Raw genomic sequence first — 15,927 nt, forward strand, 5'->3', positions numbered from 1 at the left:
AAATGTGGGGATTTCAATGTTCAATTAGACATTTGTTTTCTTATCTTGTAGTCTTACTCCTTTTTAAATGCAAGTTTCTCATCTTAGGAAACTATTTTTGGATAGTGCTATAACAAGTGACTCCAGTTGTTGGTACTTACATTTTACCACTGTGTGTGTCAAAGAGTCCTTTTCAAACAAGCATAAGGATGAAATTTGAATGAACGCTCTTAACGTCTTTCAACCAACTCCAAACATTCTGTGCAGAGAAAGGCAGCCAGTGAAAGCAAGCTTACCGGGGCTCTAGTAACACAGCTCCCCCCTAGAGGGCAACAGATGAAAGAAAGAGTAATTTGATTATACAATTGTAGTTCTCTAGCTCAATACAAGGAAATGCCTTTCAATTAATAGATATTCTCCCATAATTATTGCTTACACTAAAATTCAAATATGATAGCTAGGAAGCACTCTAAACAGAAGAAAAAAACAAAAGCTAAGAAAATGTTTGCATCGTTTGTCAGCTTTTAAAAATTTATTAATAATGCTTTCTTAACGCCTTTAAAATTCCTTTTTGAATTCGTATTTTCATATCATTTCACTAAAGTGAACTTCCCTAAATATAAAAACTTCGGTTCTGGGTAATTCGTAACTATCCCAGAAAAAAATGGGAAGAATATGTGATATAGACGTATGAAAATGTAAGTAAGGAATGGGTTAAGAATTGTGAACCAACAGGAAAGAATGTGCAGGTTCCTGGGGGAAATCTTCCTCCCCCCGACACCAAGGAAAGTTAACTGGGGTCTAGTAAGGGAGAGGACGTGCTTGAAGGCCAGGCCTGCAAGCACACAGGCTGCCTAAAACTTCCCCAGAATTGAAGTAAATACAATCTTATTTCCTGAGAAAAGTACCCTTGCCTGAGAGGTTGGTGAAACCTTCTCAACCTATTGTTATTTTGCTAACATTCACTCCGGATGCCCTGTATTTATTGCAGGTCAGGAAACCAGGCCAGCTGCGGAAAAGGGACGAGCCAGTGTTTCCGAAGCTGAGTGTGGAGCAACCGCGCGACCGTCCCACCCGCCTCACTCCACACGCTCGCCTCTCCCTCTCTCGCCTCCTTCAACAGCGAAAACCCTCAACAGTTAACATCTCAATAAGAGCTTGTACTTTCCCATCTGGCCCCTTAGTTGGATGACTGCAGATCCGGATAACGCATGCGGTTTCTAGAAAAACATTCCGGTCCCCAGTCTCCCAAGGAGGCAGACGCAGGAGCAGAGCGCTGAGTGAGCAAGGTCAGCGGAGAAACCGCCCGCCTGTCCCTAGGCTGCAGCGCCTGCGGCAGGTGAATTCACTGCTAAACTTTGTCTTCTGTGCAAATTTCCTTTAACTTAACTTTAACTAACTAACTAACTAACTAACTAACTAACTAACTAACTAACTAACTAACTAACGCTACCACCACGTTCTCAGGAGCAGACTCACTCAGGGGCGCAAGAGGATGGCCTCCGCTGCCTGGCCCGCAGGAGCTTGGTTCGGGCGCACAGCATCGCGGTTTGGAGAGGGTGGTTGGGTAGGTAGGATGTAGTTCGAATTCTCATATGGACACATCCTGGAGTGAAGATGTATTGGGTGGATTCATATTCAAAGTACGCAGGCAACATCAAAAGTGCTTCTGAACTGATTTTCAAAAGCAGAAGCTCAGTTCTCTTCAGGTACCTCACTTGTCAAATACCATCTTCTCAGAGGTGCTGGCTTCTGAACCCAGCCAGCAAACACAGGCTTCCTCTGTGAGTTCACAGACAGCTATTTTTCCTATTTATCTATTAGTCACACATGTGTATAGCGTGCTTTCTAAGTCTCTATGAAGGAATAGGTTTCATCCCTACATCGCTGAACTTTAATAGTTAAAATCTACTCTAGTCAAAATGGAATTTTGTTTATTGAAGTGTTTTCTGATGAACATCAGCACTACTGGTTGCCACTTGTTACATGTCTAAAGTCTTGGGCCTGAGGAGCTGGATTTTAATAGTTATTCCAGTTAATTCTCTGTACATCGAAATTTGAAAACCTCTTCTGAACAGGATTAAATGATGCTATATAGTTAATTTGAAATTTAAAAGTTTGTGGTCTATTCACAGCTGAGACACGATTTTACTTAAGAGCTTTGGATTTAAATTTAGGGTTTTAAGAAAACCAAGGGATCTGTGAGCTTGAACTGAAATTCAAAAGTCATTTTTGTAGGGATGTGCTGGTGCAGTGTGATATATTTATTAAATAATACACAGCATACTGTGGACTTAGTAAGGGGTCTGTGGTTTTTACCTGACTGGCAAAGGGGTCAGTGGAACAAAACAGGTAAAGAATCCTATTCAAACCATCTCATTTAAACCTTAAAACAACTCTCTAAGTTTGAATAATTATTTTACCCATAGTACACATTTACTTAAAATGTGACTTAGCCATCTTTGACTCCTTTACAGCCACAAAGTCAATTGTACAGCTAGAATTTTTAAAAATAATCGATCTTAAGTATTTAACATAAAATATAAAAATTAATATTTGAGATATTTTAACATAACATTATATTTACATATTCTTATAAAAATATAGCACTATCTTAGAGAAACATTTTAATATAAGATAATCAAATATTTTCCAAGAAATCTATGAAATAATTGTTCTTTTAATACTTGACTATTTCAAATTAAACTTTAATTTAGAAAATAAAATTCAGGATTAGAGAAAATATAGGATTACAATTAAGACCTATATACCCATTCCCTTAGTGATATTTTTCCCCATTTGTGTTCTCTCTTTCTAGAAATATGTAGGTCTCCTTATTTATATTTTTATTCTTTTTTTTTTTTAGGGGATAAGTAGCAGAAACTATGACCATCACCACTAAACACTTCCCCACTTATCTCTTAAGACCCAAGATATTGTTTTACCTTTCCTTTTTGGAACGGAGCCTGCGTTCTTTGGATCTACCACCTTCTCCATTTCTGGCTCCCATCCCATCACTCTACTAAATCTATGCTCAATAAAGTCATCCTTAGCTCCCTGCTGACAAATGTGGTGAATTCTCCAGGTATTTAACATGCCTGACCTCCTCCTCTGTCTTAGTTTGTAACAGGGATGCCAATGCAAAGTACCAGAAGTAGGTTGGCTCTCATGGTGAGCATTTTATTTAGGGTAAAAGCTTGCCATTTTGAGGCCTTGAAATGTCTAAATCAAGGCACCATCAGAGATGCTTTCTCACCACAGTCAGCCACTGGTGATCCTGGCATCCTGCCACATGGCAGTCAGACATATGGCAGGGCTTGATTCCTCAGCCTTGAGCTGCTCCGTAGATTCAGCTTCTTTCTGTAACTAAGCTGATTCCAGACTTTGGGACCTTTCTCAACCTTTTGGGGCTTCTCTGCCCCAACTGTAGTAACCTACAGTTAGAGAATCCCTCACCCTTTCTGAACGTCACCTGCTAAATGGGTATAATAGACTCAGGATTGTTGCAAGTATCAATGAGGTCAGTTATGCAAGGTATATATCTCAGAGCTCAGCAAGCAGTAAACTTGCAATGACTAATAAGCATTGCTTGAACTTTATGTTTATTAAGGAAGTAAAAGTTTAGAGAGTGGTAATGCCTCCGTTTCATCACTACCATCATTAGAGATTATGATAGAGTAAGTGCTACTTGTGGACTGCCAATGCTACCCTACATTTTGAGCCATAGAAAGACACAGAAGTCCCACCAGCTTTCAGCTGTTGTGCCTTTATTTTGGTTAACCCTGAAGCAGAGAATGACTTTGTGATGAGCTCTTCTGGGTTTGCAGGTTACCATGGCATCTGGACCCACCATGTTGGTCCCCCTGTGTCTAGTGAAAAATAAGAAGGGGCAGCTGTCTGTGAACCAGAAAGCCTTAAGGATTCTTGACAAGATTTCTCAGCCCGTAGTGGTTGTGGCTATCGTAGGGCTGAATCATACAGGAAAATCCTACTTGATGAACCGTCTGGCAAGAGAGAACAATGGTGAGTATTGTCCTGGGGCATGGGTTATTTCTCAGATTCTCCTTATTGTATCTCATTACTGTATCTCAGATTCTCATTACTGCAAGGTTACCTGAAGGAAGTTCACTAAGCCCATATTAAACAAACCTTCTAATTCTAATTCTCACCAGCAAACTTTCAAACTTACCATTTTTCTGCCCCTGTATGCTTTGATATATTCCTATTATTTTTGCTTCCCATGAAAGAAAAATCTGCCATACTAGTGCTCACAATCCAGGGTTTTCTAACCTGTGCAAGCACTGAGCTCTTGCAATTATGCCTGTTCTCTCTTGCATTATTTTGCTTTCTTTAGTGGGTCATTTCTATCAGTGAACAAACATGTTCAAATATCTATCATCTTAAAAACAATCCCTGTACTCCCATCTTGTTGTAACTATCCCTCTTGCACTTGTTTTGATTCTTTTCAAGGCAAAAATATATTGTCACAATTTCCTATTTACACTTTTCTTTCCAAATCTCTCTTCATTTTACTTCTCTCTAGTTTTATACCCTCTTTTAAAGTGATATCATCCAAACCCAGGTCTTTAAATATCATCTTGATTCTGATACTTCTCTAATTTATATTTCCTGCCTTACTCTCTCTTCTGAGATTCAAACTCGTAAATCCAAAATTCCCTGACTTTTATTTTGGGAAGTTCTTACCTTAAAGTTATCATGTTTGTAAAAGAACGTGTGATCAAACTCCATTCACCAAACCAAACCGAACCAAACCAAACCAAACCCCAGCACAAAACAAAACAAAATAAAAATATGCCTTAAGGATTCTCACTTATCTTCTTCTTGACAATGTATACCACCGAACTCCCAGTCTCAAGCTACACATCTAGGAAATATCCTTACATAGTTGCTTTACCTCCCACATCCAATCCATGAATCAGTGTTCTTGTTTCCCTTACTAAATGTGGAAGATTGAATTATGTGCCAAAATTTTGACGTGTCCTTAATCTTAATCTGCATTCCTGTGGATGTGAACCCATACATAGAACCTCGTTAAGGTGTTATTTTAGTTAAGGTGTGGCCCAGTTGAGTGAGGATGGACCTTAGTCCGGGTTACTGGAGTCCTTTATAAGAAGAAGTTTAAACGCAGAGAAAGCCGTGGGGAGAAACTGGAAGCTGGATGTCAGCAGGAACCTGGAAGAGAAAGGAGAGGATTTTGCCATAGGATGGAAAGTCAAAGAGCTCCAACCATTGCCAGAAGCCAGCACCTACAGTCTACAGATCTTCGGGAGGAGCCAAGTTTTGCTGATGCCTCAATTTCGGTCTTCTCGTAGCCACAAAACTGTGAGCCAATAAATTCTCATTGTTTAAGCCAAGTTATCATGTGGTATTTGTCATAGAAGCCTGGAAAACCAAGATATTAAATATAGCTCAGATCTATCTCTTTCTTTCCATTTCTGTTTTACCACCCAGACCATGCCAACATTACCTTTTATCTATAATACTTTAGTATCATCCTAAGTGATTTATTTCCACTTTGACCCTCTCTAATCAATTCTCTTCAAAGCAACCAGAGTGATATTTGCTATCATTGCTTTTACTACCATCCTTGAGTTTCCATTAAACTTATATCAAATTCATGCTTCTTGGGACTCAATCTGATAGTCTTGTCTATATCTCCAAAATCATCTCTTTTATTTTCTCTACTACTGGTTAATCCACAGCCACACCGGCCTCCTTTTTGTTCTTGTTAAATGCTAGCCCTTTTTTATCTCCACACCTTTGCACTTACTTTTCTTTCAGTCTGCTGTAGTGCTTACTGATTCTTCACACAGCCAGTGCCTTTTCTTCCTTCAAGGTTCTTCACAAACGTCAGTTCTTAGAGACGACCTGCCCTGACCATCCAGCCTCATGTTACCCCTCCAATTAAACTATACACAATATGGAAATATTTTGTTTATTTCTGTTTCTACTTCTTGTATTAAAGTATAAACCTGTAAAGTTAGAAAACTTATCTAGGACTTTTTGCTGCTAGATTCCCTGCAATAAGTTCAGTGTGTTGAAATAAGTAGGCACTAAATAAATGCTTCTTCACTTCATTAAAAGAAAAACTAACCAGAATGCTGATATTTTAACTCACTGCTATATTTTTGAAGGTTTAGCTAGTCTTCATGAAAATTCTAACTAGGGCATAGTGTCTTGGTGTTGCAGAATGTCTGGTAGATTAAGATACCCAAATCCTATCAACCTCATGCATATGATTCAATGCAAAGAGCCCTTGACACCAGGCATTTTAAAATGAAATATTAAGAAAAATAGAGGATTTCATTGTAGTAGGCTGAATTATGTACCTCCATTTAGACGTTTTCTTAATCTCAATTTACATCCCTGTGAGTGTGAACCCATCTAGCTCTTGAAGGTGGTATTTGTGATTAAGGTGTGCCCAGCTGAATGAGGGTAGACCGTAAGCTGGTTTGTTGGAGGCCTCATAAGGAGAAAGCCACAGGGAGAAGGAGAAAGTCAGGAACCCATTGAAGAAAGTAGAGGACATCATCATGTGATGAGAAAGCCAAGGGAACCCAAGATTGTCAGCATGCCAGCACTAGAACACCTCAGTCTTTAGGGAGAAAGCGAGACTTTCTGAGTGTTAGATTTTGGACTTTTGCTAGTCTCAAAACTGTGAGCCAATAAATTCCATTATGTAAGCTAACCCATTGTGTTGTATTTGTCATTGCACCTGGCAAACTAAGACAAATGTGCTTATTACTAAGGGCATACAGTGAGAATGTAGAAGTGGCATCAGTCATCCATCAGCACATCTCTTATCCTGGTCCTAAGCTCTCCCATAATGGCTTACAGAAGTTCTCCTTTTCCTTGACAGAATAAACTGACCATGAATTTGATGTTAATGCTTCTTTTATAATAAGTTTTAAATGGTGCTGATCTCTTGAATTAGTTATAAGTCAAAGCATCTTCACAACAAGTAAAGAGTGAGATGCAGCAGCCACAGCCTTTAATATGGGGGCTTATAAATGTATACTTTTCTATCCATACCTCCTTCCTCATACTCTTGTCCGTCGAGATCAGACTATACCTGGCTAGCCCATAAACTTCCAAATTAGCAGGCTGTTAACACTTATTTTCTGTAAGACCCCAAAGGCAGGTTTTTCTGTCTGTCTTAGTTACCGCTCTATCTCTTCAGCATTGAACCTATCCACGATATGTGAAACACAATAGGTACTTAATAAATAAATGTTGAATGAATTGTCTTATTTATTCCTGACTATTAAAGGCCTTGATCTAATTGCAGTGGAGTCAACCAGCTTCACTTGCTTAGAGAATCAGGATTGCTGAAAAGCTAAAAACCAAACTTCCTTTTGTGCAGCCTGCCTTTTCTCTTACCTGGTGCGTTAATAGGCCACATAGACATGAAAACAGACGTTTTACGCTGGAAAATGGAATTAGCAGTTACGAATAAAGAAAACTTTGCAATGTGGAGGAGTTTGACTGTTAAAGGTAGGTGAACAGATGACATAAAAAGTAGGGCATCCTTGATGAAGTGGAGTGAACATCATCTTGTATCCTTGGGCAGTTAAATTCCTGCAGGTCAGACTTTGATGCCGCTATGCTGCCAGACCTCCTCCCGTCACTGTTTATTGCTCTTTTTCTCTTGCAGGCTTCCCACTGGGCTCCACGGTGCAGTCTGGAACCAAGGGCATCTGGATGTGGTGTGTGCCCCACCCCTCCAAGCCCGACCACACCCTGGTCCTTCTGGACACTGAGGGCCTGGGCGATGTGGAAAAGGTGAGGCAGAGAGTCATAGAGAAATCCTTTTTACTCTGGATTTTCTCCTTGCCTCTTCATCAGCCTTTATTACGTGCTGCGATCTAATCATGAAATTTCAAAATCCAACTATAGAGAGTGAGGTGCGCTCTGGTCTCTTTGAACTTCACTAATAGGTAATATTAGATAATGTGGTATATTAGGCAAAATCTTTTATTTCTGAGCACTGAAGCACATAATTTACTCCAAATTAATATTTAATTGAGCAGCTACATTCCAGGCCTTTGGGCTTAGTATTGTAGATATTATTATTATTATTATTTTAAAGATTTACTTATTTATTTATTTCTCTCCCTTTCCCCCCACCACGGTTGTCTGTTCTCTGTGTCTATTTGCTGCGTCTTCTTCTTTGTCCGCTTCTGTTGTTGTCAGCGACATGGGAATCTGTGTTTCTGTTGCATCATCTTGTTGTGTCAGCTCTCCATGTGGGCGGCACCATTCTTAGGCAGGCTGCAATTTCTTTCAAGCTTGGTGGCTCTCCTTATGGGGCGCACTCCTTGTGCATGGGGCTCCCCTATGCGGTGGACACCCCTGCGTGGCAGGGCACTCCTTGCGCGCATCAGCACTGCGCATGGGCCAGCTCCACACGGGTCAAGGAGGCCCAGGGTTTGAACTGCCGACCTCCCATGTGGTAGACAGACGCCCTAACCACTGGGCCAAGTCCACTTCCCTGTGGATATTATTGAAGAAGATAAAGCCCCTGTTCTCAAAGAGCTTTCAGTCCAGTTGAGGAGATCACACGTATGCAGAATGATGTACTGACAGGTGATCGGTGCTTTGATATGGGAACGTAAAGTGGCTTCCCTGGTTGGCAGACTAGAGATGCAGACTGACTGGCAAAAACTTTATTACGATGGATATTCGGTTGTTTCTCTTTATGTTATGGCTAAAAGGAATAATCTCTCACTCTCTCACCTCAAGTGAAGATTAAATTGGAAATATATCTACATTTCTGCTACTTTTAAATAATTAGAATTTAGGAAATGGATTATATCAATAACATCATATTTCCCAGCTTCCCATTTAAAGTCTCCTAGGCTTAGGTTTTTAGGGTTTGCATTTTCTAGACAGCCTCCAAGGAAATGAGAGATTTTACTACAACTGATTGCTGGCTACTGCAAAAATTTAGTAATATACAAACAAGTTAGCCTGCCTTCAGGGCTCTTCATCATCCTGTACCAAAGCTTGCTTTTAAGCCTTATTTTCTGCACCTACTCTTTGCTGTGCTTCAGATAAACCAAATTATTCTGTGCTTATTGTACTCTAATCCTAGAATACTAGAGTTTAAACTATGCAGGTCTTTGTACTTGCATGCTCTGTTCATTTCTTCAAGTTTGCATTGTAGAAATCTTTTAACACCCAGCTTAAATTTTCCAGGAAGGCTTCATATCACACACACACATTCTTTCTCTAACATCAACTGCTTTTGTTCCACTTTGACAGAGCTAGCATTTTTGTTCAATATATTGGCTCTTGGTTTTACTGCTTAGATCCATTACTAACATGTAAACTTTTTGCAGAGTATCATCTTTGCTACATTTGTTTTTAAATACTTACCAATATCATGAGATAGCCATCTTGAGAGTAACAAATGTCATATTTATAATTGCTTCTCTGCAACTAAGGAAGATAGGTAAACTTTAGTGAAAGCCCATAAATATTTAATTAAATTGGTATTGAGTGCTTAATTGTGACTAGTGTGATACAAATCATGAGAACCACTTATTGTGACATGAATATGTGCTATCACTTACTACTGAACAACTAATTGCACATCAGTTCTATTTTTTTCTACACATATTAACTTATTTCATCCAACTCAAGGTGAAAAATTCCTTTGGAAACTATCGTTAGAATCCTTTTATAGATGAGGAAACTAAATTCACAAGAAATGTAAATGTAATTTCCAAAACTGAAATTTGCCTTTAATTCTGTTTTCAAAGATGTTTTTCTTTTCTGTCCCAATATTATGCTCTCTGAAATAATAAATGAAAAATGACTGAACAAATAACTGAATGAGCTTGTGAAGAGTGGCCTCCTAAGTGCTCTGCTCTAATATGTTCTCAAGGGTGACCCCGAGAACGACTCGTGGATCTTCGCGCTGGCCGTGCTTCTGAGCAGCGCCTTTATCTACAACAGCATGAGCACCATCTACAACGACGCCTTGGAGCAGCTGCAGTATCCTTCCATGTCTTACTGAGGACTTTATGGGAATGGAGACCAAATCAGATTCTTATTCCTTGTGGCTGAGTTTCCATTGTTAGAGCAGAGGGGACACAGGGCAAGGAAGGTGTTTATAATAAATTTTTATAAGGAGGGAAATTGTGGGTAGAAAAAATTTTTTTTTCCTTAGCCAAGTCCTAGCTATGTGACAAAACTCACAGAACTAATTAGGGCAAAGTCCTCCCCAAACTCTTGTGGAGAAGAAGATGCCACAGGTTTTGCAAATTTCTTTCCAGACTTTATTTGGACTGTACGGGATTTCACACTGGAGCTGAAGGTACAGGGTCGCCCCATCAAAGAAGATGAGTACTTGGAGTATGCCTTGAAGTCGATTCCTGGTATGAGAGCCTGATTGGGCTGGTAGATAGTGGTAGGGGTTGGTGTCTACTAAACACTGTCCATCATCTCTAAGGCTCCCTATTTATTCCAGCCTGGATTCCGACCATAGAAATGGTGAGAACCATAGAAATTCCTTTGTAAATTCTACTGGACTGCAGTTAAACTCACACAGTAAGAGTAGGACCTAATGTAGAGTAAAACTCATCAAACCCAATTTGCAACTAAGATAATTTGTACGTTAGTATGCACATTTCAGTGGCTGCTAAAACTTTCCAAAGACCAGACACTTGTGTTGCTTATCATGCTACTTCCTTTAAACATTCAGGAAAACAACTAACTAAGTAATTGTTAGACATGAATTCACAATGAAAAACATGGTCCACTCAATTAGATATTATTCTTCTCAAGGAGGAATATAGGAGTCTCATGTTTGGATTGTTGTATGTTCTGCAAAAGGTGACTTTACTTCCTAAATAGACCTGAAGATCTATATCTAGTATGTCAAAGAAAAAAAAAAACTGCACTGTACAATGTTAAACAGGCAAGGATAACTTTATTCAGGGGAAGGCTCAATCAAAGGAAGAGAGAGTAGAACTCAGCTCCATCAAAACAATGGATAGCAAGCTTTTTATTTTTAAAATGTACATTAAAACATTTACAGAAAAATTATGCATAAAATGCAGAGTTCCTAGATGTCTCCAGTCACATTCATTTGTCCCTATTTTTTAAGAGTTTGCAATAGTGTGATAACTTTGTCAAAATTGATGACTTAATAGTATTATAACTACACTATTAATTATAGTCCTTAGTTTAAATTAGGGTTCACTATTTGTTTTGCACAGGCCTATTTTAATTTTTATTCTTGTAACATGTATGCATCCTAAAATTTCCCCTTTTAACCACATTCAAAAATAAAATGCAGAGATAATTATATTAACATCGTGCTACCACCACCAGCATCCATTACCAAAACTTTTCCTCAAACAGAAACTCAGTACAAATGAAGATTAACTTCCCATATCCTACTCCAATCACAGCCCCTGGTAACAAGTATTCTAGTTTTTGTCTCTGTGAATGTGCATTTACTAATTTTTTCATATCTGTGAAATCATGCAATATTTGAACTTCTGTGCTGACTTACTTCACTCAACACAATGTATTCAGTGTTCCTCTATGTTGTCTTTTATATCAGAACTTCATCTTTTTTTATGATTGAATAATATTCCATTGCATGCATAGCACATTTGTTCATTTACTCATCTGTCGATGGACATTTGAGTTCCTTCCATCTTTTGGAAATTGTAAATAATGCTGCTATGAACATCGGTGTGTTAATATCTGTTTGTGTCCCTACTTTCAATTCCTTAGGATGTTACCTAGAAGTGGGATTGCAGGGTCATATGGTAATTCTATATTTAACATTCTGAGAAACTGCCTGTTTTCCACAGAGGCTGCACCATTTTATATTCCCACTAACATTGTTAAAGTGTTCCTATTTCTCCATATCCTCTCCAATAATTGTTGGTTTTTTAAAACACTAGCCATTCCAGTGGGTGTGAAATGGTATCTTGTTTTGGCTTTGATTTTCATTTTTCTAATGGTTGATGATGTTGAGTATCTTTTCACATACTTTTGGGTCATATGTATATATTTCTTGGAGGATTGTCTATTATAGTCTTTTGCCCATTTTTATATATATGTATTTTTTTGTCTTTTGTGTTGCTGAGTTGTATGATTTCTTTTATATTCTGGATATTGAACCATTTTTAGGTATGTGGTTTCCAGATATTTTCTCCAAATTTGTAAGTTGTTTTTTTTCCAGTCATGATAAAGTCCTTTGAGGCACAAAAGCTTTTAATTTTCACGAGATCCCATTTTTCTATTTTTTTTTCTTTTGTTGCTTTTGCTTTTGGTATGAAGTCTAAGAAACTATAAACAAATATCAGGTCCTGAAGATGTTTCTGTAAGTTATAGTAGTTTTATAATATTGGTTCTTATATTTAGGTCTTTGATCCAATTTGAGTTAATTTTTGATTATAGTGTGAGATAGAAGCCCACTTTCATTCTCTTACATATGGATTTCAGTTTTCCAGCACCATTTGTGAAGAGACTATTCTGTTCCCACTGAGTGGACTTGAAGCCCTTGTTCAAAATCAGCTGACGTGTACATTAACCATCAGTAGTCCTTCACAGCCCTCCTGTTAGCTCCTAATAACCTATACTCTAGGTTTTAACTCTATGCGTTTATTCTTTGTGTTTAGTTCATATTAGCGAGACCATACAATATTTGTCCTTTTGTGTCTGGCTTATTTCACTTAGCATAATGTCTTCAAGATTCATCCATGTTATCACTTGTGTCCCAATCTCATTTCTTCTTACAGCTGAATAGTATTCCATCGCATGTATATACCACATTTTGTTTATCCATTCATGGGTTGATGGACACTTGGGTTGTTTCCATCTTTTGGTAATTATGAATAACACCACTATGAACATCGGAGTGCAGATGTCTGTTCGTGTCACAGTTTTCAGTACTTCTGGCTATATTCCTAGTAGAGGAATTGCTGGATCATATGGCAGTTCTACATTTAGCTTCCTGAGGAACCGTCAAACTGTCTTCCAAAGAGACTTCACCATTTTACAGTCCCACCAACAGTGAAAGAGTGTTCCTATTTCCCCACATCCTCTCAAGCACTTATTGTTCTGTTTTTTAAATAATGTCCATTGAATGTGAAGGTTGATTTCTGAACTCTCAGTTTAATTCCACTGGTCTACATATGTATCCTTGTGCCACTATCATCAGTTTTGATTACTGTAGGTTTGTAAAAAATTTTTAAATTGGGAAGTGTGGGTCCTCCAGCTTCATTCTTCTTTTTGGCTATTTGTAGCTTCTTACCTTTCTATGTAAACTTGATAATTAGCTTCTCCTGTTTATGCAAAGAAGGCTGTTAAAATTTTGATTGGATTGCATTGACTCTGTAGATCACTCTGAGTAGACTTGACATTTTAACAATATTTAGGCTTTCAATTTATGAGCATGGAATGCCCTTCCATTTATTTGGGTCTTCTTTGATTTCTTTTGGCAATGTTTTGTAGTTTTCCTTGTATAAGCCCTTTACATCTTTGGATGAAATTATTCTTGATATTTCATTCAATTAATTGCTTTGTCAATGTAATTTTTCTTTTGAGTTCCTCTACATATTGTTCAATTATACTTTATAGAAACACTACTGATTTGTGCATCTTGATTTTGTACCTTTGGCTGAATTCATTTATAAGCTCTAGTAACTTTGTTGTGGATTTTGAAGGATTTTCTATATATAAGATCATCTGCAAATAGGGAAATTTCACTTCTTCCTTCCAATTTGGATGCCCATTATTTCTTTGTCTTGCCTAAATTCTCTAACTGCAAGGACAATGCTGAACAATACTTGGGACAGTGGGAATCCTTGTCTTGTTCTTGATCTTAGAGGGAAAGCTTTCAGTCTTTCACTATTAACTGTGACGTTAGCTAAGGCTTTTTCATATATACCCTACATTGTGATGAGAAAATTTCCTTCTGTTCCTAGTTTTTGAAGTTTTTTTCTTTGTTTATATCAAAAATAGTGTTGGATTTTGTCAAATGCCTTTTCTGCATAATCGAAAAGATCATTTGGGTTTTTTTTTTGCCTTATTTCTCTTAATGTGGTGTATTACATATTTGATTTTCCTGTGTTGAACCACCCTTATATACCTGGAATAGATTCCACTTGTTCATGGTGTATAATCCTTTTAATGTGCTATCAGATTTGGTTTGCTAGTATTTTGTTTGGGGTTTTGCATCTATATTTTAAGGGCTAAAGGTCTATAATTTTCTTTTCTTGAGGTATCTTTATCTGTCTTTGGTATTAGGGTGATGATGACCTCTGTGGTAGTTTGAAGCTATATTTACCACAGGAAAACATGTTCTTAGATTTAAACCATTCCTGTGGGTGTAAACCCATTTTAAATAGGACCTCTTGATGAGACTACTTCATTTAAGGTGTGACTCACCTCATTCAGAATGGGACTTTTAATCTTATTACTGGAGTCCTTTATAAATAGAATGAATACAGGAAAAGAAAAAGCCACAGAATCAATAAACTAAAGCACTGAAACCCTGAAGAGAAGGGAGAGACCATCAGATGCCATCATGTGCCTTGCTATGTGGCAGAGAGTCAAGGATGGCCGCCAGTCTTTGGGAAGAAAGCATCACCTTGATGATGCCTTGATTTGGATATTTTTCCAGCCTCAAACTGTAAGCTAATAAGTTCACATTGTTCAAGCCAATGAATTTCATGGTATCTGCTTTAAGTAGCCTTATAAACTAAAACAGCCCAAGCAGATTGAGTTAGGGTGTGTTACCACCTCTTCAACCATTTAGGAAGAATTTGAGTAGTATTGATGTTAATTCTTCTTGGAATGTTAGGTAAAATTGGAATGTTAGGTAGTCATCTGTTCTGGGCTTTACTTTTTTGGGTTTTTTTTTCTTTTGTGTTATTGTCCATTGAGATCTATTTCTTCTTGAGTCAGTGTAGTTGGTTTGCATGTTTCTAGGACTATGTCAGTTAATCCATGTTATATAATTTGTTGGTGTACAATTGTTCACAATATCCACTTATAGTCCTTTTTATTTTGGTGGGGTTGTTAGTAATGCCCCTATTTTCATCTTTCATTTTTGAGTTTAATTATGTATGTCTTCTCTCTCTCACTGGTCCTCCCTCCCTCCCTCCGTCCCTCCCTCCCTCCCTTCGTTTCATCAGGCTAAGTTGTGTCAGTTTTACTGACCATTTCAAGGAAGCAATTGCTCCTTAATCAGTTTTCTCTATCATTTATTTATTCACAATTTCACTTATCTCTGCTCTAATCTTTATTGCCTTCCTCCTGCTTACTTTGGGTTTAATTTTGCTCTTCTTTTTCAAGGTAACTAGTCATAAGGTTTGGTCTCTGATTTGAGAACTTTCTCTTTTTCAACATTTAAAACTATAAATATTCCTCTGATCACTGCCTTTATTGTCTCCCATGAATTCTGACACATTGTGTTTTCATTTTCCTTTGCCTAAAGCTCTTTGCCAATTTCTCCAATGCTGAGAGTGGTGTACTGAAGTCTCCACTATTACTGTAGAGATGCCTGTTTCTCCCTTCAGTTTTGCCATTGAGTGCCTCATGTATCTTGGGGCACCCAGGTTAGGTGCATAAATATTTATTATGACTATTTCTTCTTGGTGAAGTGCCCTTTTTATTAATATATAATGAACTTCTTCATCTTTTATAACAGTTTTACATTTAAAATTTATTTTGTCTGATATTCGTATCACTACTCCAGATCTTCTTTGATTACTATTTGTGTGGAATATCTTTTTCCAGCCTCTAACTTTCAACCTGATTGTGTCCTTATGTATGAGGTATGTCTCTTGTAGACAATATATAGATGGCTCATATTATTCATTCTTTCAGTCTCTGTCCTTTATTGAGATATTCAATCTATTAATGTTCAACATTCTTTCTGTGAAGGCATTACTTCAT

The 15,927-nt window shown here is 37.8% G+C and overlaps 1 protein-coding gene across 5 annotated transcripts in view; it reads left to right on the forward strand.

Annotated features, from left to right (window-relative positions):
• Nucleotides 1-1,028: 1,028 nt before the first annotated feature.
• Nucleotides 1,029-15,927, forward strand: part of LOC105746518 (guanylate-binding protein 6-like) — a 43,519-nt gene continuing 28,620 nt past the window's right edge. For 3 of the 5 annotated variants that reach the window (XM_058303207.2, XM_058303204.1, XM_058303208.2), the window contains exons 1-5: nucleotides 1,029-1,318; nucleotides 3,807-4,002; nucleotides 7,655-7,782; nucleotides 9,890-9,999; nucleotides 10,186-10,382. In XM_058303207.2, coding sequence (XP_058159190.1) covers nucleotides 3,813-4,002; nucleotides 7,655-7,782; nucleotides 9,890-9,999; nucleotides 10,186-10,382 — 625 coding nt within the window. In that variant the 5' untranslated portion in view covers nucleotides 1,029-1,318; nucleotides 3,807-3,812. Of the gene's footprint in view, nucleotides 1,319-2,845; nucleotides 3,065-3,806; nucleotides 4,003-7,654; nucleotides 7,783-9,889; nucleotides 10,000-10,185; nucleotides 10,383-15,927 lie in introns of all 5 variants that reach the window. The other 2 variants (XM_058303205.1, XM_058303206.1) reach the window with 2 other exon arrangements.

This window comes from Dasypus novemcinctus, chromosome 9, assembly GCF_030445035.2.
Source record: "Dasypus novemcinctus isolate mDasNov1 chromosome 9, mDasNov1.1.hap2, whole genome shotgun sequence".
NCBI lineage: Eukaryota > Metazoa > Chordata > Mammalia > Cingulata > Dasypodidae > Dasypus > Dasypus novemcinctus.